Source organism: Periophthalmus magnuspinnatus, chromosome 24 (assembly GCF_009829125.3).
Source record: "Periophthalmus magnuspinnatus isolate fPerMag1 chromosome 24, fPerMag1.2.pri, whole genome shotgun sequence".
Classification (NCBI taxonomy): Eukaryota; Metazoa; Chordata; class Actinopteri; order Gobiiformes; family Gobiidae; genus Periophthalmus; species Periophthalmus magnuspinnatus.
Window position 1 is genome coordinate 23,909,165 of NC_047149.1, and position 27,683 is coordinate 23,936,847.

Sequence of the window (27,683 nt, forward strand, 5' to 3'; positions counted from 1 at the left end):
CAAAAGCGCCGTAGCAGCAATCTGCGAGACGTCAGATGAGCCGGCGAACACGGAGCCATGTTTTTAGACGTACCCTCGAGGCCGCAACTTTAAAATGAAGTTTCGAATGAAAACACGATGCTTTGTTACAGTCGGAAGTGCGTGTTTTTTCATATTCCTGGAAACTATAAAAGGTAAAGGGAGGTGATACATGGGGAGCTACGGCAGGACGAGCGGGCGCAACGCAACCGAGACTCTTTTTTTTTTTTTTTTGTTAAACTTATTTTTACAGATGTCAAAACATGTCGAGCTTTTCTCATGATGGGATTATTTTTGTCCTCGAGTGGAGTCACGAGTTAAGTATGTACACTACCAGGAAAAAGTACTTTCTACATTTTATACACGTACAGACGACAGTGAGTGTATGGAATTATGTCGGGAAGGAAGAAAGTTAAGCTAAGTCTGCTAAATGTTTTTCAGCAAAGTAAAGGAGGGTTTAGGAGGATGCACGCTGATTGTGTCGTGATAGTGCTCTGAAAGGGGAGTGATTTAGCGCAGAGAGCAAAGAGTAAAATTGATAAAACATGTTAATACATTGTTTTTGGTCAAATATAGCACTTTCAAAACCATAAAAGGAAACATGGTGAGCTACGTTTTACGCAGCGGGATGGATTCTCGTGATATTTGTGCGTTCGCCAACAAACGAGAATCGATCTCGGCACGTTCCCGCTGGTGCGATAGAGTCCGACAGGCGGTAGGCGACCAATCACAGAGGAGGTTTAAGCGAAAGACGAAGGTGAAGCGTCAAGTGAACCATCATGAAGTTGAGTTTTCCGATCGTTTTTAGCAAGAGCGAGCCCAGACTGATGATGTGTAGAGTTCAGAACGACGCACATGGTTACATTTAATACGCCGTAGAAGTAAAATATCCCTCGTTAATGTTTCGTTCACACCACTGCGGGTTCCTGGGTAATCCCTCAGTCGTCCAGGTCTGATCCATAGTAAAAACTAAAGTTAAAGAAGCTATTTTTGTTGGGAAAGACACCTGTACCGCATCTATAACGCCATCCTCAGACCCAAAGCGAACAAAGAAAATACACAAAGCAAACAATGAAAAAATGCAAAGCAAACAAAGAAAAGACCCAAAGCAAAGACCCAAAGCAAACAAAAAAGACCCAAAGCAAGCAAAGAAAAGGCCCAAAGCAAACAAAGGAAAGACCCAAAGCAAACAAAGGAAAGATCCAAATCAAACAAAGAAAAGACGCCAAGCAAACAATGGAAAGACTCAAAGCAAACAAAGAAAAGACCCAAAGAAAACATAGGAAAGACCCAAAGAAAACAAAGGAAAGACCCAAAGAAAACAAAGGAAAGACCCAAAGCAAACAAAGGAAAGAGTTACTACAGTGTATTACAACACCTAGTTTGTTGTCCAGGTTTGATCCATCGGAAAAGCCGAAGTTTAATCTGTCAACTGGACAAAATGTTGACTTGACTCGAAGGTCATTGAGTTGTCAGTGCTACTCACTACTTCTCATTCTACACACTTCTTACTGTGCTTCATGTAGAAATAACCCGCAGTGGTACAAAAAGACAAAGTTAAATCTGTCAACTGGACAAAATTTGTAAGAGTGAAGATGTTTCGCTGCTCGTCCAAGTCGCTTCTTCAGTTCTGGTCAGATTACTGCTGGACACTGCCTTATATCTGTCTAAAAGAAGCAGCTAACTACACTGAAACTGTAAACAGCTATTGTCTCCAGTTTCAGCCTTAAAGACCCTATTCAACCCTCGCTATTGTTCTCTTTGTCCCTGTTTGTTTTGGGTATGAGGATAAAGTTAGAGACTGAAACTGTAAACAGCTTTTGTTCAGTTTCAGCCTAAAGGGGAGAGGAGTTAAAGAAGCTATTTTTGTTAGGAAAGACAATCATTCCTTGAACGTCCTTGGCCTTAGACGTCATCTATCCCCCATTTATAACTCCATCCTCAGACCCAAAGCAAACAAAGGGAACAAAGAGAACAATAGAGCGAGCCAGTAGGTCCATTAAGGCTGAAACTGTTAACAATAGCTGTTTTCAGTGTCAGACGTGTGTAGAACGGGAAGTTGTGAGTAGCACTGACAACTCAACGACCTTGGAGTTCGTGGGCGGAGGTTCCAAATGAGCTACCGACATTCCGATTGTTGAAAAGAATATTTAAACTTATGCTTCATTTAAAAGTACAAATCTGAAACAAAACCCTTTCCAGTCTTTATGCTAATGTTAGTTTGTTCGCTATAAACAATCCCAGATATAATTAACTTGAAAGCGCCGCCGATCAGCGCGGAGGGAGCGAGCGCAGCGTGGATTTAAGTCCTGCTGCGAACGTTATGGTTTGACTCACGGTTCTGTGGAACGCTCTCGGGCCGCCCCATGGAGAGAGTGTCTGCTGTGGAAATGTGAAGTTTCATCTTATTCCAGCGCGTGACGGAATAATACAGGGTTTTCTTTCTCTGCGAAGCCGATTTGGAAATACCTTCACTCTCCTCTTCCTCCTCTCTCTCTCTCTCTCTCTCTTCACCCCCTCTCCTCTTCCTCTCCACTCTTTCTCTCTCTCTCCTCTCCCTCTCCTCACCCTCTTCTCTACCTCTCCTCTTCACCCTCTCCTCTTCTCTCCCTCACCCCTCCTCTACCTCTCCTCTTCTCTTCCTCCCTCCTCTTCCTCCCGTCTTGATCCACTGTAGCTTCCCCGTTGTGCTCTCCTCTTCACCCCCCTCTCCTCTCTCTCTCGTCCTCTCTCTCTCTCCTCCTCTCCCCCTCCTCGCCTCACCCTCTTCTCTCTCTCTCCTCTTCAGCCTCCTCTCCCTCTCTGCTCCCTTTCTCTTCCTCTCCTCTTCGCCCTCCTCTCCCTCTCCTCTTCCTCTCTGCTCCTTCTCCACTCTTTCTCTCCCTCTCCTCCTCTCTTCTCCCTCTCCTCTCTCTCTCCTTCTCCTCTCCGCTCCTCTTCCTCCCCCTGTCCGTCTCCTCTCCCTCTCTCTTCTTTTTCTCCTCTTCCTCTCCCTCTCCTCTTCTCTCCCTGTATCTCCTCTACCTCTCCTCTTTCTCTCCCTCTCCTTTTCCTCTCCTGTTCCTCTCTCCTCTTCCCTTCCTCTCCTCTTTCTCCTCTCCCTCTCCTCTTCTCTCCCTCTCCTCTTCTTCTCTCCCTCTCCTCTTCTTCTCTCCCTCTCCTCTTCTTCTCTCCCTCTCCTCTTCCTCTCTCCCTCTCCTCTCCCTCTCCTCTCTTCTCCTTCTCTCCCTCTCGTCTTGATCCACTGTATCTCCCCCGTTGTGCTTCTTCTTAAACTTTAATCTTGCCAAATTCAATACCGTGGAGCGTCGCAAGGTAAGGTCGATTTTTCAAAGAACTCTTCCTCCCTTTTAACCCACATAAAGATTACATGATTTGAAGATATTTTCGAGTATTCATTATTACCAAATTCTTCTGCACAGCTCGTCTCCCCCGAGGTTCTCCACAACGGCAAAAAAACATCTCTAACTAGGAGCGAGTAAGTGAGAGTACGAGCCCAATTTTAGAAAGAGGCTGCGGAGGAAGTGAATCTGAACGGAGCGGCTTTGTTATCTTTAGTGTAAACTTGGCTTGCACCCTGGTGATGTGCATATTTCTGTTATATCTTGAGGACACGTTCCAAAAGATATAATATTTGGTTTTAAATCGCTATGGCAACGGTAGGGAATGGCACAATAAACAATAATATCGTTTATCGTGATAAAAAGGGTTCGTGGGGCATTTTATATAATCGGCAACAAAGATAATCGACATTATATCACGAAAATGTGCGGAAAAAAAGCACAAAAAAAGCACAAAAACGACTTATCCAGAGGGGAGTCAACGGGGGGGACAAATGGGTCTGTTGTCCGGGGCCCCAGGGTCTTAGGGGGCCCAGAATTAGACGGGACTCTTTCTTTTAAATTGCTTATTGGCTTATTGCCCCGGGCCCCCAAATTTCCGTTGCTCATCCATAATATTCTCTGTTAAAGTTATAATTATTCATTTCCATAACAAGTTTATTGATTATCGTGATAGAATCGTTAATCGCGATTATTCTGGCCATGATAATCCTCACACGAAATGTCAATATCATCCCATGGCTATGCAACGGTCCTAGTTTTTCATTTCCAACCATGAGCGAATCCGTGGAAGGTAACACCTCTTCCCGCTTAGCAACGCTGTCAATCAAACCTGTTGCTAACGCTAGCTGGAGTGACCTCGGGGAAAGAAGTCAGCTGATTTGTTGATTATTAATGTTCATATCTTGAGTTAGGTAGAGCGCTTTAACAGTTTGTTGTTGTTTTTTTATGTAAAGTGAACTGGAGGCAGAGTCAATGGAGCAGGAAGCGCAGCCCATGATCACTTCCTGTTTGGAATGCGGCGGCTAGCAGGTTAGCTATGTCCATTTATATAAACAGTCTATGTTCTAAACCCGTGGATAGTTACGCTGGCTGGATGCTAATGTTTTGCCAAAGTTTAGATCCCGGTTACACCATCGTGAGGTTAAGGCTGAAGTTCATATAATACGATACAACATAGTGAAAGCTTCAATAGACTGAGCTAGCGTGTTGTTGTTTTTTTCCCTGAAAGCTAAACAACGCAAAGCTAATATGTAGTGTGGTCAAGGAAAAAACATGCAGACATACAGAGATGGTGGGTTAAAATGAGAATTTTCAGGATTTTGAATGTCACATATTTGGGATTTTGCACTATAAGGGTAGAAACAGGAAGCTTATGACATCGGAAAATCATTTTTAAATTAAGATAATTTGACGAAGAAGTACTGGTGGCTCCATCTATGTCAGAACGTCTGTATAATTCCTACTGATACTTATGTTTTACTTCATATTATCTACACCATTATTTAGCCCATTTTGTACTTTCGCTGAATTAAAATGATAGTTAAATATTTTAGTTAAATTGCTGATTTAAGGTCTATTTTAAATATAGTCGAGCTTGATTTTAAAATTTTTATACTATTTTTTATACTTGTAATTTCCCCACTGCAATGCATTTTCAGCCTTATGAAAAAGAAAAACACTATACTAGGCTAGATCCAGGTGTAAACAGAAACTGAACAATAGGTGTTTTGTGTTTCAGTGTAGTTCGCTCCTCACTTCAGACAGAAATGAGGCTGTGTCCACCAGAAGTTTCCCCAAACGACTGAAGTTCTCAAACAAAGCCGCGCATTACCCTCGTTTCCCCATTATTGACTCGTACCGCAAAACATCTTCTCCGTCTCGAGTCCAAAACTGTCCCAGGAGACGCCTCCCCGCTTCACCCCGTCACATATCGAGGAGCCCGATCTTCTGAAATAGTAACAATCAAATGAAAGTCTGCAGATCCATGGCTGGGCTGCGTTTTGGGGTTTTGATTGTGTCGGAGCAGAGCTGCACCCCCCGCGGAGCTGCAGCCTCCCCGTTGTGTTCGCCGCAGCGTGGGCTCCTCCATAATCCACTGCCTGGACCTGACCTGGCCAAAATCAATGACCAACAAGAAACAATGAGATTTCGGGTTTCAAGACGTGCACTATTGATCATTTTGGTCGATTTTTTTGGAAAATTAGTTTTTTATTTTGAGAAGAAAGAAGTACAAGTTATCGAGGTAGTTTCAAATGACTCAGTGAAGTGTGTCCATGAAGAGGTGAGTTGTTCATGTGCGTTAAAATTATTAAATGTTTTCCCTGGTATTTGTGGTTTCAACATGTGTAATATTGATCGTTTTTGTCCATTTTTGTAAATTCATTTTTTTTATTTTTAGTTATTTTGTAAAGAAAGAAGTACAAGTTTCAAAGGAACAACAAGTTATTGAGTTAGTTTCAAATGATTTAGTGAGATATCAATCAAAAGAAGTGAGGTGCTCGTGTACATTAAAAAATGAAATGTTGTCCCTTTTATTTTTGATTTCAAGACGTGCAGTATCGATCATTTTGGTCGATTTTTTGGGAAAATTAGTTTTTTATTTTGAGAAGAAAGAAGTACAAGTTATCGAGGTAGTTTCAAATGACTCAGTGAAGTGTGTCCATCAGAAGAGGTGAGTTGTTCATGTGCGTTAAAATTATTAAATGTTTTCCCTGGTATTTGTGGTTTCAACATGTGTAATATTGATCGTTTTTGTCCATTTTTGTAAATTCATTTTTTAAATTTTTACTTATTTTGTAAAGAAAGAAGTACAAGTTTCAAATGATTTACTGAACTGTTTAATCTAAAGAGGCCAGTTGTTCGTGGACATTAAAATTATGAAATCTTGTCCTATTATTTTTTCAAGATCATTTTTAGCGATTTTTTTTATTTTAACTTACTTTGTGAAGAAAGAACAAGTTATTAGCTTCATATGACTTAGTGACGTATATCCATCAAAAAAATACTTGTTTGCATAAATTAAAATTATGAAATGTTGTCCCTTTTATTTTAGATTTCAAGATGTGTAATATTGATCATTTTGGTCGATTGTAGAATTCTGTATTTTTTTTTTTTTTCATCAAAGGAGGTGAGCTGTTCGTGTGTATTAAAATTATGAAATGTTGATCCTTTTTGGCAATTTTTGAACATTTGTGTTTTGAATTTTAGCTTCTTTTGGGGTTTTTTTGCAAAGAAACAAAACAAGTTATTACACTAGTGTCAAATGACTTATTGAAGTGTATCCAGTGTATTCTTGTGCATTTAAATTATGAAACGTCCCTAATATTTTTGTTTAAGACGTGCATTGTTGATCATTTGTGTAGAATTTTTGAAAAGTTGTCAATTTTTATTTATTTATTTATTTATTATTGTAACTTATTTTGCTGAGAAATAATACAAGTTTAATTTTATTTATTTATTTATTTTTTGTAACTTATTTTACTGGAAAAATAATACAAGTTATTACTGAAGTGTCTCCATCAAAAAAAAAATAAAAAAAAATGAAATGTCCCTATTATTTTTGGCTATTTTGTTCATACACTTCAGTTTCTTTGCCTTTTACAATCCTGTTCATTTAATTACTTCTTTATTTCACCAGTTTTCCATCTGTTTTTTGTTACCTCCGTGACCCTGGACAAGCAGAGTCGTTCTTCTGACATAACGATGGTCAACCGACTTTTGCGTCGAGTGAACAGTGACGGGTTTTAAGTTCATCGCCTGTTACGAAACGAAGGTCTGAGTGAAACGGTGAATCTAAAGGTTTCAAAGCAGAAGCAAAAACGACGAAGTTAAATCTGTCAACTGGACAAATCTCGTAGGACTGAAGACGTTTTGCTCCTCGTCCAAGCCGCTTCTTCAGTTCTGGTCAGATTACTGCTGGACACTGCCTTTAAATCTATCTGAGGGGAGGGGCTAACCACACTGAAACTGTAAACAGCTGTTGTCTCCAGTTTCAGCTGAGACAACCCTATTCAGCCCTTAACGACCCCGCTATTGTCCTCATTGTTCTGGGTCTGAGGGTGGAGTTGTAGATGGGGAAGAGATGATGTCTCAAGCCCCCATTTCTGTTTAACCTCCTGAGACCCGAGCTTTAATAAAATAAAATAATAAAAATAATAAGTAAATAAAATTAAAAAAAATTAAAATACAATAAAAATAATAAAAACAAATAAAAATAAAATAATTAAATAAAAATAATTAAATAAAAAAATAAAAAAACAAAAAAAAAAATATTCTAAACTCTTAGAAATATTCAAAATTGAACATGTTCTTGTTGTTGTTCTTCTAAAAATTTGCACTGTGGCCTAAACAATCCAAAATGTGTTGTCCACAGATGAGGACACCAGGTCTCAGGAGGTTAAGGAAGGATTGTCTTTCCTAACAAAAACAGCTTCTTTAACTCCTCTCTCAAACCGTTTATTTTCTCTGGCTCAGATCTGAACTTCACTCTCTTCAAAGCAGCGGTTCGTGGCTTTGAGATGGAGATGGACAACAGACTGTGGTCCTGAGCTGCTCTCACGACGGTGTTGGTACATCCTCTTATGGAGCAGCTGTTTAGTTTCTCCAGTGTAACGCTCACTGCTTCTTCACTGAATGGAGTAGACCACATCACTTTGTTTGTAGCTCGGGGTTTTGTCCTTTGGGTGAACCCGTTTTTGTCTTGGAAGTGTTTGTGGGTTTGAAAAAGACAGGAATCTCATACTGTCTGAAGATTCTCTGACGTTTTTCAGACACAACCGCAGTGTAAGGGATGGTAACACCTCTCCTTCTAGGTTCAGATTCCCTGTTGTCCTGTTTTCTTTTAGCTCTCTTAGATCTACTGAAGGCCCATTTTGGATATCCACAAGCAGAAGCTCTAGTCCGTATGTAGATTCAACTCAGAACTGAAACTGGAGCTTGTGTAGTTAGCTGCTTAAGTTACATTTTCAGGCAAACATAATCTGTTAATCAAAAACCGTCGCTGCAGCTGGCTCTACTTGGAGAGAAAAGTATAAAAGTGTGTTTATATGAACTGTGAAATTTTACCATCATCTCGAGGCTCTTTTCAAATCCAACACCGTGAGCTTGAAGGTTCTTTGTGGATCTGTAGTGCCACTTCGTTTCATTCACACATTATCAGCATTGTGTGAAAGATTTGTGATTTTCAAAAGCATACCTCAAAAATGTCATCTCGAGACGGCCTAGTTGTTATATAAAAATTTAAAACATCTTCACACTCGCAGTTTTGTGAAATTCAACCAGCGAGCGACGCATAATGTAATAATAATGCACGGTAATGATAATAAAAGAGAGTTTAAAGGTCCTATATGACGTAAAAGTGACTCTTATGAGCTGTAAGCCGTGTTATAATGAACAAAAACAGACCTGGAGTTGCGTTTTGTAATCCTGCGTTTTTAGTCTGTCCACATCTACAAAGTTTAAAACACTCTGTTCCACCTTGTGATGTCATGAAGTGGTAGTTTTCAAGTTAACAGCTCCTTTTTAGCTGCAATTCCAGTTGAGATAGGAAATTCCTGGGCTGAAATGATCCAAATGATTCTAGAAATGAAGGTGTGCGGAGTTTAAAAACACAGCGGAGCACTTCCTGTATCACCACACGATGACATCACAAGGTGGAACAGAGCGTTTTTCTGTTTGAGAGACGAACTGCGCTGTAAATACGCAGGGTTTTTGTGTTAAACGTGTGTGAATGAAACAAAACGCAGAAATTGTTTAATTGTTTTGTTAGAGGCTCGACACTGGTGGTGAAGAGGAGGACACGAGAGAGGCTGAGGCGGCTGATTGTTCTGCTGCTGTGGTGGAACAGTAGGTCAAGAGTCCAATGGGTGTTTTGATTTTTAAAAATGGGTCCAGTTACATAGTTTTGGTCGAATTTTGAAGATGAGTTATATATCAGCCCAAAAATATCGGCAGAGTTTATCGGTCATCGATTGCTCTGGACTCTAAACAATCGGTATCAGCAATCGCCATGGAAAAAAACCCATATCGGTCCATCTCTACTACCAACTTTACCAAAAAACGGACAAAATCAACAACCGGTATCAACATTGGCCATGAAAAAAACAATACTGGCTGATATTGATTCATTTCTACTACCAATTCTACCAAAAAACTAACAAAATAAACAATTGGTATCAGCATTGGCTATGAAAAAAACCCATATCGGTCCATTTCTACAACCAACTCTACCAAAAAACGGACAAAATCAACAATCGGCATTGACATGGGCCATGAATAAACCCATTTTGGTCCAGCTCTTCTACCAACTTTACCAAAAAACGGACAAAATAAAAAACTGACATCAACATTGGCCATGAAAACAAACAATATTGGACAATATTGGTTCATTTCTTCTACCAACTCTACCAAAAAACTAACAAAATAAACAATCGGTATTGGCACTGGCCATGAAAAAAACCCGTATCGGTCCATCTCTACTACGAACTCTAATAAAAAACGGACAAAAAAACAATTGGTATCAGAATTTGTACTACCAACTCTACCAAAAAAAACTCTGAAAATCTGCACTATGTAGCTTTCCTGGTGAAGTTTTTTTTTTTGTACGTATTTATTTTTAGCTAAATTTGAGTAAATACGACATGGACAGTTGTCAGAATGCCATACTGTGGAACATTCCAAGCAAAACAACACCATCTCCAATGAAACAAGCAGAAGATTTACACTCACTCCACTAGAAAAGTTACATAATGCACCATTAATATGCAGGACAATTTGATCTAGAGACAGTATAAAAGGTCCTGTATTACGCAAAATCAACTCACAGTGGGGCACTTCCTGTATCACCACATGACATCACAAGGTGGAACAGAGTGTTTTGAGTGCGCGAGAAGAAGAACTCAGTCTAAATATGCAGGATTTGTGCGTTGAACTTGCGACAACGAAACAAAACGCAACTCCAGGTCCCGTTTGTGACGAGGAAACGACATTTGAACATAGAAAACGGCGTCGTATGGGCTCTTTAAGTTCGTGCAAGACCAGTTTTTTTTCGCCTTTCCTACAGATTGGATCATTACTGCGGTAATCTTAGAAACGATGCTTTAACCCCGAGCGAGAACGGACAATTAGACAAAGGGAATTATGGGCTATTGCTATCAGTGCGAAGAAACTGTGGCGTCTGGGGAAATTAGTTTAACACAGATAAAATAGTGAAAATTAATCTTCGGTCCAGTTTAAAACCAATAAAATCTTCCCTGATCACAGCACTTTTTTACATTTATGCCACGGGATTTAAAGCAAGGATCCATTTTACAAGCCGCATTGAAACAGTCGGAAAACTCCATATATTTTGGCAAAGTAGGGCCCATTGAAGATTATTGTTGCACTTTATTTCATATAGAGACGTTCTCGGGGCTGACAGGCTGCGATTATCATAAGAGCCAAGTTGGAAGTTTGAGACGTCGTTTTAAGAAAGTAGAGGAGCGTTAAACCCAAAGAGGAGACACTGAACTGTTGGAAAAAGTACGGTTTAAACGCAGGGAAATGCAGATATGGCGATCAATGGAGAGTTTTGTGAAGGTTTTTTGACATAACTGCACTTCTGAGTACTACAAGATCTTAGTCGATTTTCTGCGTAGAACCTCCACACAAAGCTTTATTTTCACACTTTAACACGAAGTGATAACTACCGTAAATGTCGGACTACGCGCACCTGAATATAAGCCGCACCAGCTAAAGTTAAAAAGAAAATCAATTTTGTCCATATATAAGCCGCACCTGAATATAAGCCGCAGGTTTTTGTGTTGTAACATGTGATATTTACACAGAAAGACGGTACACAGATGGTTTTTTAGTTTTAATTTAGGAACTTTTTTAATTTAGGACTTCTTTTTTTTTAAACTGTTTGAAAACCATCAGTTCATAATTTTACTGTTAGAGTGCCCCCCAGTGGCCGTTAGGGAGTAAAAAGCTATAAATTAGCCGCACTGTTGTATAAGCTAAATTTGTACCAGCTAAATTTGTACCAGCTAAATTTGAAAATAAAATCAATTTTGGCCTGAATATAAGCCGCAGGTTTTTGTGTTGTAACATGTGATATTTACACAGAAAGATGGTACACAGAAGGGTTTTTTTTTTGTTTTAATCTAGGAACATTTTTAATTTAGGACTTTTTTTCTTTTTTTAAACTGTCTGAAAACCATCAGTTCATAATTTTACTGTTAGAGTGCCCCCCAGTGGCCGTTAGGCAGTAAAAATCTATATATTATAAGCCGCGGGGTTCAAAGTGTGGGGAAAAAAGTAGCGGCTTATAGTCCGAAATTTACGGTACTATATTTTCCTGAGTATAAGTCGCACTTTTTTCATAGTTTGTCCGAGGGTGCGACTTATACTTGGATGCGACTTATATGTGAAATAATGTCAAATCTTCGCTATTGCTACTTCCAGAGTTGGCGGAGTTGTTCAGAAGCGACACCAAGGACGAAGAATTCAATGGATTTAGTGATTTGCAGTGAGATTCAGAGTAAACTTGTTAGCTTGTTTATGTTTTAATTATCACATTAACTGTTAATATCTTACGTTAAAAAAACAGACACGTGTTCAGTTCTGTCTGTGCTTCATGTAGCGGAATAAAAATAAATGTGTTACGTTAGCGTGATGTACTGATATTCAGATAACATGTCTGTTCTTGGTCTCGGATTTTGTAAAATAAATTTCCCCAAAAATGCAACTTATATACGTTTTTTCTTTTCATTTTTTTTTCATTTTTTGGTTGGTGTGACTTATACTCCAGAGCGACTTATAGTCCGGAAAATGCAGAACACTAAATGCTCTTTTAAAGTTCTATGGTAAAAAGGGTTTGGGGGGAGTTTGTAGAAAATATGAGGAAAATAATAAAATTCGGCCCAAAAATATCAGCAGAGTTTATCGGCCATCGATCGCTCTGGACTCTAAACAATCGGTATCGGTCGTGGAAAAAACCCGGTCGATCTCTACAAAAAAAAAAATGACAAAAACAATTGGTAGCAGCGTTGGTCATGAAGAAAAACGTATCAGTCCACCTCTACTACTAACTCCTACAAAAAATATTTCGAAATACTTAAATTTGCACTATTATATTTGTTGGCGATTATTACAATTATATAAAATGTCCCACAAACGATTGTCAACCCTTTTTATCATGCTAAACTATAATATTGTTTTTTGGATCATCCCTACTAAATGCTAATGCTAATTTTGAGGCATAATAAATAAACAACACCACAAACTTAATTATTCTACATATAAAAATACTTCGGTACTGTTTATTTGTATTTATTTGAATTTGAATACGTTGTTTATTTAATGTTTTATGATTTTAATAGAAGCGACTGTTAGCTTTGAGACACAGTAGGCTAGCTAGCGTGCTGCTGTGCATAGAGCCTGTTAAGCTAGCTGCAGTATTGGCATTTCTAGTGGTATTTTTTTGCATACAAACTTAAAATATTAGTTTGGCGGTAATACAAGTTAAAACACACATCGACCGAGCTCTAATGGAAAGATTTACCTTGTTATTTTTACACCTTTGCCGTTATTAAGAAACACATTTGAGTGACAATCCGTGAACGAGCACAGAGAGTCATTAGATGTAATTAGAGTCCGGGCGGAGGGGGAACAAATCCGGTTTCTATGTAAGAGCGGCTCACTGTTCCGAGCGGTTAGCTTTACACGAGCGTGGACAATGTGACCAGATGTTACTTTTCATATGTCAGCAGTTCACGCAGAAAGGTACAGCGCTCATGAAATGTGCAAGCAGACAAAAAAAACACACAAAAAAAACAGCACAATGTAATGTTTTTTTCAGATTAAAGTCACCTTAAGTGTTCTATATTACGCAAAGTTGACTCTTGTGAGCGTTAAGCCATGTTTTATTCTTTTTACCTCATCAAAAACAGACCTGGAGTTGTGTTTTGTTTTATTCGCACATGTTTGAGTCACATCTACAAAGCTCAAAATGCTCTGTTCCACCTTATGATGTCATAAAGTGGTAGTTTTCAGGCTCCTTTTTAACCTTTAGTTCAGTGGAAATGGGCAATTCCAGGGGGGAAATGATCCAAATGATTCTAGAAATGAAGGTGTGTCGGGTTTAAAAACGCAGCGGAGCACTTCCTGTATTAGCACATGATGACATCACAAGGTGGAACAGTGTTTTTCTGTGTGTTTGAGTGAAGGACTTAGCCTAAATGTGCAGGGTTTGTGTGTTAAACATGTGTGAATGAACCAAAAAGAAGACATTACATTCTGTTCATTCTAAAAGGAAATATTGATCTGAAATCCCTTAATAAAAACAGACCCATTCATTTCCTGTTCTGCGGCATTAAAGTGGAACTAAAATCTAAATAAATCCATTTATTTTGCGCCTAAACTGGGGACATGTTTTAACATCATCAGCAACTGTTCCTAGTTCTTTTTTTTGACAATTTTAGTACAAACAAGGTGAATTTGCAGCTTTCTCGTGAAAAAAAAACAAAAACGGAGTGTGTGCTGGCTCCACTGCAATTTCAAGTACCACATGACATCACACAGGACTGCCCTTATTAAAGCCAGGTGTTTCTGATTTCAAACACCTGGCTGCAGGGGCGGAGTTTGAAGTGTCGATACAAGATAGACCAATCACACTGCTCCGTTTATCTCCAGACTCCAGCCATATTGTTGTTGTGGGCGGAGTCTAGGTGTTTAGTTCCACTTTAAACTTACAGTACGTGTCTGTGGAAGTAAACAATGATGTCACCAGGCTAAGATACAGGTCAGATCTGTGGAGAGGCGCGGTTACAGTAAGAATGCATTTTTTTTTTTTTTAATAGATTGAATTGTTTTTATCATTACATTTTTTCTCTTTTTAAACCCCACACCTCGAGATCCCCTTTTGACGGAGATATATAAAAAGAAGAAAAAAATAAGTAAATAAAAATAAATACATAAATAAATAAATACAGAATAAGGATAAAATAAAAATAAATATACATATAGTAATAATACAGTATAATAATAATAATAATAATAATAATGCCTAACAGACAAAGGGATTGTAAAAAATAATAATAATAAATACATATATAGATAAATACAGAATAAGGATAAAAAAATAAATAAATAAAAATAATAATAATAATAATAATAATAATAATAATAATAATGCCTAACAGACAAAGGGATTATAAAAAAAAAAATCCCGTCCAGGTTTGCGTTCCCTCTAAACAGTAATTGCAAATTTCCTCCATGAAAAGACATCAGCAGAAATTATTTTATATTACATACACGATATTTAAGAACAACAAAAACACCTGTAACTGGATAAATACTAGACAGATTTTGACAGGTTTAATGCCATACTGTGGAACATTCCAGACAAAGCAAGAACGTAACCATAGAGATAAGAGATAAACAGGCGTGCGGACCGGACCATCTACGTGAAAACTTACAAAATGTGCCTTTAAAGTCGTTTTATTTTATTTTTAATAGCTGTAAACTGGTAAAACAATAAAAAAAAAACAACTTAACGCATTTGATTTTTAAACCATGAATTACCCATTACACCGTTTCCCCCCTGAAGCTCCCACGGCAGTTTCAGTCGGCTCTGTTCCGGCGTCCACGTTTAGCCCAGACGGTCTCCAAACGGCACAGATCAATACGAGACTGACAGCGTTTTAGCTCAGCCCAGGACAGAGGTGGGACATGGGGACCCTTTGTCAAGCCCGTCTGACCCCCACCCCCAAAAACGCTTTGATACGAGATGACAGAACCAGAGCGTGTGAGGACGGCGGCCAACCAGGGGGGGGCGCTGTGGTCTGGCGTCTGCGTGTTTTGTTTTTTGGGATTCTGGGGCGCAATGGGGAAAGAAGAAATCATAAATGTCTGAATAGTTCGGTTTGTCGATAACTGAATTTTAAAGTGAAATCACATCCAGGATTTAGAGAGCGGCTTTGAGCAAAAACGCATCAAATTTTAAAAAAAAGAAGAAGAAATAAAAGTGTATCTGAAGTAAAAAGTGATGGTGAAACGGCAGAACGGGTCGTGGTCTCGTCGCTCTGCAGGATAGTCCTAGGCTTCAGTCCAAGTTAAGTATTCCGGACCAGGATTCTGGCTCCGATTTGGGAAGGCACAGCACCACAGACCCTCGCTCCAGATACGCCTGTCATGATAATTATGGATTTATTCATCAATATATGAAATTTTGAACCTTTTTTTGGGGGGGCCAATACTTTTTGTTTGCATTACTAGAACATTTTTGGTTATTTTTTGGCTCTACGGTGAGATTTAAGTACTAAAGTGTTTCATTCTGCTGTTTATTTATTGCATTTTTGTGGGATTTTTAACAATATTGTACATTTAGAATATTTTTTGGGAGAATATTCGGCTTTAGGGGTTGTTCTGTCAGTTAAATTAGTGTCAATATTATCGTTTATTGTCTATATTTACTTCAACGATATATCGAAGTTTAAAATTTGGTACTGTAGACTTTATGAATGGGTCAAATGCAAACTGTGCAAAGACATTTACATAAAGGAAGTCTCAATATTAAGAAGTACAAAATTATTACCTAAGACACAAAAAAAAGATAATTTTGTCATTAGCGATTTCAACCAACATCTCAAAATAAATTAAATTTTTTTACAATAATCATTACCTTTAAAGTTCATAATTTGGTGGAACAAATGACCTTCAATATCGCACTTAAAAGCCTGGTATTTTAATTAAATACAGCTGAATATTTCACTTTGAACTTTTTAACACTGAAAAAACATGTTTGAATTATTTTTATTCTGAATTTTAGCTGTTGAATTTTTTTTATATAATTTTTCAGTGTGTTAAAAAAATAATAATAATAATAATAATCACCTTTTATATATTTAGTAAACATAATTTCAAGCCTCAAATTCAACTATCAAAATTCAAAGTGTAAAAGTTGATGTGAACATTTCTCGCAAGGCAAAAGCAATCGATCCTAAGTGAATCGAACCAGAAAATGCTGTTGGGAATCAATCTAATCAATCAGAACCTCCTCTGTTTGATTCCTATACAGCCCCTATAAGCCCCGCCCACAAACAAGAACAGCCAATAGGAAACAGCCTCTGTCCTATCACTCACACACGATCGATCGCTCATGTCTTGGCATCTTGGATCTTTTTCGCTGCAGCTTTTACACTGTGAATTTTGACTGTTGAGTTTTATATGTGCTGAGGTGAATTTTTCATTTTGAATTTTTATTATTAATCAAGTGAAATTCACAATAAAACAATTCAAACGTGTTTTTTTCCAGAGTTAAAAAATTCAATGTGAGAAAACCAGCTGCATTTAACATTCAAAATATGACAGAACAAATGATCTTCCAGACTAGCTAGCTCTGCTCACTCACCATGAAACAAAAAACAACCACCTCAGATTGTCACAGGCAGTTGTTTCCACATGGTTCTCATCTAACAACTCCTCTGATTGGTTCAAATTCTCTGTTAATTGCAGTTGCTTCTATGTTTTTCAGGGTAAATGAAAAGTCACTCAAAGGGCCATTTCTTACACGCATTCATACACCGGTGCACACAGACACTGGTAACGCGGTGGGTGTCTTGCCCAAGGACACAACAACAGCATTCATAATTTAAACCAAGAAGCTGCAAATTTATTTTTTAATGCAATGATAATGCCTCACCTGACCTACTGTGTCACCTCCTGGTCTCAGGGCTGCAAGACAACAATGAAACCAATCCAGTCAGCCTATAAACAGGCTCTCAAAGTCCTGGATATGAAACCTTTTCGCCATCACCATTGTAAAGTCTTGAGCAAACATAAACTTTTAAATTGGGACAATCTAGTAAAATTTCAGGATGCTAACTTGGTCTTCAAAATTCTTCATGGCCTTGCTCCTCCTCCACTCTCTAAATTTTTTACACAGAGTGGTAGAAACACCAGAGCTGCTGCCTCAAACAATCTAGTTGTGCCTCTGAGAAAAAGCTCATTTAGCCAATCTGCTTTCTCAGTTCGAGCGGTCCAGTTTTGGAACACTGTCCCGCCTCACATCAGAAGCGTGGAGTCACTCAGGACTTTTAAAATCATGGTAAAAAAAAAGGTTACTTCTGAATCAAGCCTGTGATCATCAAATGTGAAATTGTGCTGCCATGTGCTGCCTGCCAGCCTCATCTGTTCTGTGTTGTCTGTAGATTTTGTCTGTCTGTATCACAGTGTTTTACTAATTGCCTAGTTACCTGTACTAACTTTTAAAACATTTTACTAATTACCAAACTAACTTTTTATAATCTTGTATTTTATGTGTGGTGGCATTTTACATCTTGCCATAGGGACTGCAGTTGGAAACTAGCTGTATAGCTAATACTGGCGCATTTACAGAAATGTCGATTAATGTGCATTGTCCCTATTCAAATAAACTAATAAATAAAAATAAAAAATAAATCTGTGGGAGCTGGAATCGCACCGACAACCAACGATTTTCACGTCGAGAACGAGAAAACAGAGCCACCAACCTTCCGCTCAGCGCCCAAAAACCCAACAAATCCAACAAAACGCCTTTTTAAAATGATTAGCCAACGTTTTTCAGCCATTTTTTTTACACAAATAACTAATTTTAACGTCAAAATCTTCATCCAAAACTAGAAGAACGCGCGAACACTTCGTTTACGCCGTCCTCGACCACAAAAGGGACTTCGACCAACGCCTTGAAGCTCTCACCGCCGCGTCTTCCTTAAACCTTACGAAAACTTCTCCAAACTAGTACCAATACGTTTGCGTATGCCTTAGCAAAAGTATATCCCGCGCTAGCTACTTAATTGCGTTGGCAGCCGTCCCGTACGGACAATAGCCGGATTGGGAGATGGTATTACTACGTTGGGGTCCCTGTAATTATTCCGAAGCACAAAAGGAGGTCCCGACGCGGTGTCAAAACAGATCTCGTAGATTTCTGGACTGAGAATTCAACGGGGAGCTTATAACGCGAATTTACAGGCCAAATTAGCCGCATTGTTTACATTTGAGAGAACCGCGGAGTCCGAAAAAACACAGAAATTAAAGCGAATCACGAGCGGGAGGGAAGTGATGAAAGAGCAGAGCGGTATCCATGGAAGCGAAGAGGAGGAAGAGGAGGAAGAGGAGTCTGGGGAGACGGAGGCTGCAAGTGTCTAACTGTTTTTGGGTAGAGGCCCTTCTTTTTGGCTGCGCGATGACAGCTAGCTAGCGAGCTAAATCCCCAGACGAGGGGGAGGAGAGCGAAAACCGTACACTTCTCCAATAGAGCGCTCACACTTTTGCTGAATAACAAAATAAAATACGCGAGATTTTCTTTTCGTTTTTTTTTTTTTTCCTCTGCGGATCAAAGCCCAGAGGAATCGTGGATGGTTTTAAAAGAGCGTTAGCATCGACACGTGGAGTTCAGAACGGTGCGGAGTTAGGAGCGTTGTCATAGCGATTAACGACATAAAAGTGAATATTGTATGTTTTGAACGGTGAGAAGTCCTTAAAAATAACAAAACACATAAAAAAGTAAGTGTGAAATGAATTTATGGACTGATTAAAGTTGAAAAACAGTACTTTTATATTATTTCGCTTATTTTATTATCGGCCTACCTCTGTTAAACTACAAATTTCACCAGAAAATTACGTTTTTTTTGCTAAAAACTTGGCCTAGATTACCCTATTTTCACAATTTTGGTTAAGTTTATAATCAATTCCCGGCTGGATATGGGTAACAGATATGTATGAGCTAATAGGTTCTATGCACAAACGCTTGCTAGCTAGCTCACTGCGCCTCAAAGCTAACAGTCACTTTTATTAAAACCAGAAAATATAACACAAACAACCAATTACTATTCAAATTAATTTAAATACTGTTAATATATGTAGAATATTTCAGTTTGTGGTGTTGTTTTAATATGTATTATGCCTCAAAATTAGCATTAGCGTTAGCATTGACGCACAAACGTGTCTCTTTCTAAGCACACAAGTGTCTCTGGTGAAGTTTTTTATTTGTGTTGTGTTTAACATGTTGCTCTTTGTCCACTGCCTCATCTTTAAATATTTATTCATTTTAGCGGAACTGCAAAAAACGCAGAAAGCTGGACAGGAAGTAGTGACGCTAACAGTGCGTTTGGGGGCGCTACTGAGCACAGAGATGACGACTGTACAAAGCAACAATACCGTAAAAAAAGGTCCAAAAAATACAGCGGTTATTATCTGAGAAATAAAAATATAAATAAATAATGATGCCTTTTTTTCAATTTTTAAACGGCTATAAATGTGTCAAAGGAGAGAGGGATGGAGAGAGAGAAAAGAAGAGAGATGGGGGAGATGGAGGGATACGGGAACAAAGAGAGACAGGGCAAGGGGATGAAAGAGAGGAAGAGGCAAAAGGAGAGAGGGACAGAGAGAGAGGATATAGGAGAGAGGTGAAGAAAGAGGGAGACAGAGAGGTGTAGAGGTAGAGGGAGGGACAGAGAGAGAGAAAGGAGAGAAAGAGAGACAGGAGGGGGGAGAGGGAGGGACAGAGAGAGAAAATAAAAGAGGGGAAGAAAGAGGAAGACAGAGAGGTGTAGAGGTAGAGAGAGGGACAGAGAGAGAGAAAGGAGAGAAAGAGAGACAAGAGGGGGGAGAGGGAGGGACAGAGAGAAAATAAAAGAGGGGAAGAAAGAGGGAGAGAGAGAAGGAGGCAGAGGCAGAAACAGAGAGAGGGAGAGAGAGAGAAAAGGAGAGAGATGGGGGAGATGGAGGGAGACGGGAACAAAGAGAGAGAGACAGGGCAAGGGGATGAAAGAGAGGAAGAGACAAAGGGAGAGAGAGACAGAGAGAGAGAATATAGAAGAGAGGTGAAGAAAGAGGGAGACAGAGAGGTGTAGAGGTAGAGGGAGGGACAGAGAGAGAGAAAGGAGAGAAAGAGACGAGAGGGGGGAGAGGGAGGGACAGAGAGAGAAAATAAAAGAGGGGAAGAAAGAGGGAGAGAGAGAAGGGGGCAGAGGCAGAGACAGAGAGAGGGAGAGAAAAGAGTAAGAGAGAAAGGAGGGGGGAGATGGAGAGGGAGGGACAGAGAGAGAAAGGAGAGAAGGAGGAGGGGGCGGATCCAGAGGGAGGAATGGAGAGAGAGAGAAAATGAGAGAGACAGGGGAGATAGAGGGAGAGGGGAATAAAGAGAGAGAGAGATGACAAGGAGATGAAAGAAAAAGAGAGGAAGGTGCAGAGAGAGAGAAAATAAGAGAGAGGGGAAATAAGAGGGAGAGAGGGTGAAGAGAGGGAAAGTGGAGAAAGAGAGAGGAGAGGGAGGGAGGGACAGAGAGGGGGAAAGGAGAGAAAGAGAGGACAGAGAGGGATAGAGAGATAAAAGGAAAGAGATGGGAATTAAGAGAGAGAGGAGGGGGTAGAGGGAGACGGAGGGAGGGACAGAGAGAGAAAATATGAGAGTGAGGAAGAAAGAGGGAGAAAGAGAGGGACAGAGAGAAAGAGAGAGGAGAGGGAGAAACAGAAGAGGCTTCTTCAGGGAGAGGAAGGAAACTAGAAACTGGAGAAGACGCTGGACAGTTTATGATGTTTATGTCGAGAGCGGGATTCAAACCGGCAACCTTCAGGTCAGCGGGCAAATGCTCAACCGACTTTCTCTCACAAAATGTCACTGAACTGAAGGTTTTATCCAACAAACCAGGTCAGAACTGGGATTTAAATAAAACATCAGACAAATACGAATCGGAGAACGGGACAGTCACATGGTCCAAACTGTGTCTCATGAAAATGGAGGAAACACGTGAAGCTGATTTGGGCAGATCGATGGTGAAAAAGTGAAACGGTGAAACGGTTTTGGCTCGAGTGAGATTTGGAGTTTGAGAAGAGAAGCAAAGAAAAAAAAAAAGAAAAAAAAAAAGAGCTGAGAGCCGTTCAGACGAAGAGAGTTCAGGCTTGAATACAGACACCAGAGACAAAGAGAGGGATGAGAGGAAGAGAGAGGGGGGAGAGAGAGAGAGAGAGGAGGGAGGGAGGGAACTGGAGAGGAGAGAGAAAAGGATGAGCGAAAGGGAGAGATGAAAGAAAGGGGAGGGTATGAGGAGGGTAAGAGGAAAGAGAGGGGGGGGGTAGGGAGAGAGAAAAAAAATGGAACCGGAGAGAAGAGAGGAGGGAGAGAGAGAAAGCAGGGAGGGAGAAGGGGAGAGAGCGAGAGAAAGAGACAGAAAGGGGGGCAGAAACATGCGGAGGTGTAGAGGGAGAAAGGACAAAAGGGAGATGGGAGAGAAAGGGGAAGGGGAAGAAAGAGGGAAAGAGATGGGGATAGAGGGGAAGGGATGGAGAAAGGGAGAGAAAAGGAGAGACAGGGGGAGATAGAGGGAAAGAAAGAGAGAGAGATGGAAGAGAAAGGGCAAGGGAAAGGAAGGGGGGAGAGAGAGAGAGGGAGGCAGGGGGAGTGAGTGAGAGAGGAAGTGGGGAAGAAAGATGAAAAAAGCGGGGGGATAGACGGAGATAGTGAAAGAGAGGGGTGGGGAAAGAGAAAAGCAGATAGAGAGGGGAATAAAGAGAGAGTGGGCAAGAGGATGAAAGAGAGAGCGAGAGGGGGCAGGGAGAATGAGAGAGGAGGGAGGCAGTGGGAGCGAGAGAGAGGGAGGGAGAAAGAGGGAGTGGAGAAGAAGAGATGAAAAAAGAGAAGGAGAGAGAGGGATGGAGAGAGGGGGAGGGAGGATGAAAGAGAGAGAAAATGCGAGAGAGGGGGAGATGGAGAAAGAGGAGGCAAGAAGATAAAAGAGAGAGTCGGGCAGACGTAGAAGGAGGAACAGAGAGAGAGGGAAAGAAGAGAAAGAGAAGAGAGGGAGAGACAGAGGAGGCATCTTCAGGGAGGGGAAGTAAAGTATAAACCACAGAAGACCCTGGACTTGGACGTCTCTGACAGTGAAGTTGACAGAGACACAGAGAAAGTGCAGAGCCGGCCCCCGCGAGCCCTGGACATGAAACACACGGGCCCCAGCTGGACGCCGCTCTTACCTTGGCCGATACCGGCGCCACTGATCCCGCCGCCGGGATGCCTCGCTTGACCACGATGTCGCCGCTCGATGTTGTCACGGCAACTGTGACGGGGGTGGGCAGGAGGGAGGGGATGACGGGGAGCGGCAGCAGTCCCGGGCGGTTGTTGCCATTGACGACGGCAGAGGCACAGCTGTGATTGGCCCCCCCGTTGTGCAGGCCGGAGGGTCGAATGTCCCTGCGCTCCCACGGACCCCGATAGTCCCTTTCAAAGCGGTGATGGTGGCGTGACATCACTTCCTGGGGGCGGACCTGTGGAGAACGCACACACAGACGGTTATTTCAATGTGTTTCTCGTTACTTCGGTGTTTCGTTTGTTTATGTGGCGTTTTTAAAAAGACACTATACGTAAGATTTGGATTTTAATTTTCAAAAAGTTGCCCCCAGATTTGACGTAAACATTTTCAAATCAAACATGGCTTTTATTCATACCTTAATTAGCCACGGCGTCCAGTTTATTTCTGTTAAACTGTAAATAATTTGCTGTTTTGTTTCTCAAGACAATTGTCCAATCACAATCCTCACGCGTAGGGATGGGACAAAAAAACAATAATATCGTTTATCGTGATAAAAAGGTCGACATTTTCTATAATCGTGATAATCGTCAGCAAAGATAATCGCCATTATGTCACTAGAATGTGCGGATAAAAACAACTTTTCTACAGGGGGGGACAAACGGGTCTGTTGTCCCGGGGTTTAGGGGCCCAGAATTGGACTCTCTTCCTATTCATTTGTATTAGAGGGGGGCCCATGTCAGACGTCTTGCCCCTGGGCCCCCACATTTCTGGTGACGGCCCTGCTCATCCAGAATATTCTCCACTAGATCGTAGTTGTTTTCACTGACGATAAAGTACAAGACTAAAACAGTTCTTTAAACATGGAACTTACTGTATATTTCAGATTAAAATGATAATTATTCATATCCATAACATTTTAAACTGTCAGCAACTTGAATAATTATCGTGATATAATCGTTAATCGCAATTATTTTGGCCGTGATAATCGTGACACTAATTTTCAGTCTCGTCCCATGTCTGGTCACGTGAATCTCTCATTTGGGTTTCCAGTTAAAATGCTGAAATCCAGTTGGTTTAAAACTTAAAAACACTCTCTCTGATTTGAATCCTCATTACCTAAACCCCAGCACCTGCAGCCAATCACGAATCAGCGCTAGTGCAATGAATTCTGGGAGTTCTGAGCCTTCACCTGTTCATAAACCGAGAAAAAAACAGGTTCAGATGTGACTGCAATACCATTTTCAACCACTATGAGCGCTGCACCCAGTTCTTTTTACGTTTTTGTCGTGCGTTTTGATCGTTTTGTGCGTGGTTTTTAACATTTTCTGACAAGGATTTCATTTTCCGATCCAAATTTTGAAACGCTTCCCAAGGAATTGATGCAAAGACGTTATTTCAGAGCACGTTAGCATAGATCTAAACTACAGGATTAGCCGTTTTATGCAAAATAAGACAAGAGATTTGGTTGTTTATGTAGCAAACCATGCAAAAAAAAATGTCCGCCTTTGTGATTCGCTAATTGCCTCTTTTTAAATTTCGACTCGATGGCAATTAATCTTAGGCCGAGTGACTAAACGAGGCAGAACCTGATGTCACACACGTGTTTGTATCACAGGACGCTAATCCACGCAAATGGATTCAGTCTGTATGGCGCTCTGAAGGGGACACGCTGTTGACATAAAGGTGTGACCCAGCTGCTCCCAGTGCACGTCACACACACACACGAACGCACAAAAACACACAACAGTGGCTCATTTATCTGCTCTCTGTCTCTAATGAGAGGAGAGACGGGGACGAGCTCTACTGCACAATAGGCAGAAGTCTATTTCCAACTGAAAACGCACTTTGAGTTAAAGGCTCTGTACGGAAAGTGTATTTGTACAGCACAAGTGGGACACGAGGTAATTTAAATGGCTTTACAGGATAAGAAGGACGTTAAAATCACAATACGGCAAATCAAAACACACATAATCATCATGAAATTAAGGAGAAAAGTGCAGAATAAACCCTTTTCGGTCACATGCACAGATAAACACAACCGTTTTGAGACTGGATTTTGAGCTGCAGAAAACTGAAACACTGATTCCCCATGTTTAGTCCTGGTTTAGTCCTGGTTTAGTCCTGGTTTAGCCTACGTTTAGTCCATGTTTAGTCCCGTTTTTGTTTTTGTTTTTTGTTTTTTATTTGAAGGACAATGTGCAGATACATTAAAAAGATGGCTGCACCAGATTTAGCAAAATGCTAATTCCCATCCGTAGTCCTGGAGTTCCTTTTAGTTCTGTTCTAGTTGTGGTTTAGTCCTGGTTTCGCCCTGGTTTCGTCTACATTTAGTCCACGTTTAGTCCACATTTGGTCCTGTTCTAGTCCTGGTCTAGTCCTGCTTTAGTCCCATTTTAGTCCTGCTCTAGTCTTGGTTTAGTCCTGGTTTAGTCCTGATTTAGTCCTGGTTTAGTCCTGATTTAGTCCTGGTTTAGTTCTAGTTTAGTCCTGATTTAGTCCTGGTTTAGACCTGAGCACAGGACACACGTGTGAAGTACTTCCTGGTTCTAGTCAGGACCTGAGCAGCTCTGTTCTGGATCCATTCTTGTCCCATGTATTTGAGTAAAGTTTGTTCCAGTACAGATCTATCGCATAAGCAGCTCCTGAGGACAAAACATGTCCGCTGTGTGCTGTCTGTCTAAACTGAACGCATTTTATAGTCCTATAATCATAAAGTGCGCGTTAGCAGGCTAGTTGTTGTTAGCTTTACAATCTGCTCTTGTCTCTAAGTGTTGTGAAAGTGCTTATAAACTCATCGTGGTGAATAATTCGGATGCTCAGAATGCATAAGGTAAGTGAGGAATAACTCTGGAGCAATGCAGACGGTTTAAAAGGAACTAGTTCTGTTTTTTATGTTTTTAAAGCAATAAAATCAGGTACAGCCGCTTTAAGACTAGGCTTGTCACAATAATTAAGATTGATAATACTTTTAGAGGTCAATATTTAAGGTAAATGACATTCAAGTCACTCAAAACGTTTTACATCAATGAAACACTCACCCATTCATACACCAGTGCGCACAGACACTGGGGGCGAGGTGGCGGTTTAGCGTCTTTCCCGAGGACAACACGACGACAGTATTCATCTTTGGATCACTGGATCTGACCTCTCAACCAAAGATGTTTACGTCAAAACCGGGATTTGAACCGCTAACCTTCAGATCAACGGACAAACGTTCAACTCGCGGAGATATTATCGCTAAACGTGTTCTTTTTTTGCAACAAATTTGTATCAAACTGTGGATTTAGGGGGAAAAATGGGTCAATACCTCCTTTAGGGTTATTGTGTCATTCGTATAAATTAGTTTGAGTGTTATTTTTGCTCCTGCTATACACCGCACCTCAAAATGTGTTACCGTGACAGGTCTATTTTGAGAAACCTGGCCTGCTCTGACCTGGTGTCTACAGCTCGTCCTCCTGAATAGATAAATACTACTGCAATTACTGCTCATCTCATACGACTAATGGAGGTTTAATTCAATCAGATCGTCCTTCAAGTGCGCTGAAGGGGGGGCTCGCCGAGGTTTTGAGTCGCAGCGCTCAATAGGTTGGGTTCACGTGTTGTAGAGAATCCCAAACTGAGCTGCAGAATTCTATAGTGGAATCTGTCGTTTAACTGTCAGATTGCGGATTTCTCGACCCAGTTTATGGTTGATATCTTTGTAACTACTGGGCCCATACTGTAGATTGTGTGCGTAAATGGAAATAGCTAACGCGCAAATAAGAAATGAGCACGAGCGCGGTTCCCGTTCCATCGACTCCGGCTCCAATTCGCTTTAAATAGCCGCTGTCAGACTCGTCATTTCGGTCTTAAATGTTCGTATTAACCCGCGCTCTGGTGTTTTTATTTCGCTATTGTGTCTGTAACTCAAGATATGAACATTAATAGCCGACAAATCTGCCGCCGTCTTTCCCCGAGGCCTCTACCGCTAGCGTTAGCAACAAGTTTATAGCCTCCCCGAGATCGGCCAATGCTCCCTCGTAGCTCCCCCCACATCCAATTTCGACTAAAAATGTTCGAAATGACAACCGCAGACTGGTCAAAATGCGAATATAATAATAAAAAAAGGGGATAACTACATTCAAACTAGTTAAAAGCAAATATCATAGCGCTCGCATCCATAAAAGACGCTAAATTAGCATGTTACGTGGGCACCGCCATAGCTGCCCCAACTAATTTTTGAATGAAACAGCACATTTAGGAAAAAAAAAATCGGGTTAATACCTGCTTTAGGGTTGTAATAGGTCTATTTAAGATACCTGATTAGTTTTCATAAATCACTACAGGGGCTAACTACATCTAAACTACTTTAAAACAGCAAACATTGCGCTCGCATCCATAAAAGACGCTAAATTAACCCCCATTGAAGAACTTGGCCACCCCAAAAAACATCTGGCACCGCCCCTGGCTCAAAGTCCTTTCAACTGACCACAATCACGACTATTTTTTTGAGGCTATTGTGAAAAAAATAATTTAATTTTGTTTATTTATACTGACAGAAGACGCTGAACTTTACATCTGTTTTTGTTTCATGTGGATAGGCCCAGTAATTACAGAGATATTAACCATAAACCAGGTCAACACACGTGTAATCTGACAGTTAAACGATGAATATGCACCAATCAGAGACTAGAATCGGATATCGACTTCCAAATATCGGTTCAGTCGATATCCTGGTTGGACATACTGTATAAACTGATGTAAAAAGACGATTAACTGGTTATAATTGGACCAGAAAACGTGTTCAAACTTCTATTTATACAAATTTATATACGTTTTTCTGTAGTTACTCGAGAGATAACAGCTACATAACACGATTGGCTCAGCTTTTTGTCTTATTTTGTTTTTGTTTTAAGGAAATAAATCCAGTTTGCTCTGGTATTTGTCAAATATCGAGTATCGGCAAACACTTAAATCCATAGTATCACTGCACACACATAAATACTCACTTATAGTTTATTTTTATTCATTTTTGTGTATTGTCTTGTCTACAAAGTGCATCATTATGTCTTCGGTCTCGTTGTTTGGTCAGTATGATGTTGTGTTTGGAGATGCTTTATTTGAATGTCAAGTTTTAATAAATTAATACATAAATAAATTTTAAAAAAATGAATAAATACACTAAAATTAACTAAAATAAATAAATAAATACACTGAAATAAACTAAATTAAATACAAAAATAAAACAAATAAATAAATAAATATTGGTAAAAAAAATGGTAATTAGCAACTTGAA

At 40.2% G+C, this 27,683-nt stretch overlaps 1 protein-coding gene across 1 annotated transcript in view; it reads right to left on the reverse strand.

Moving 5' to 3' along the window:
* LOC117392565 (kelch-like protein 29) overlaps nucleotides 1-27,683 on the reverse strand; it is a 566,396-nt gene that overhangs the window by 448,378 nt on the left and 90,335 nt on the right. Inside the window, exon 2 of the mRNA XM_055232188.1 lies at nucleotides 22,353-22,643. Coding sequence (XP_055088163.1) covers nucleotides 22,353-22,625 — 273 coding nt within the window. The 5' untranslated portion in view covers nucleotides 22,626-22,643. The remainder of the gene's footprint in view (nucleotides 1-22,352; nucleotides 22,644-27,683) is intronic.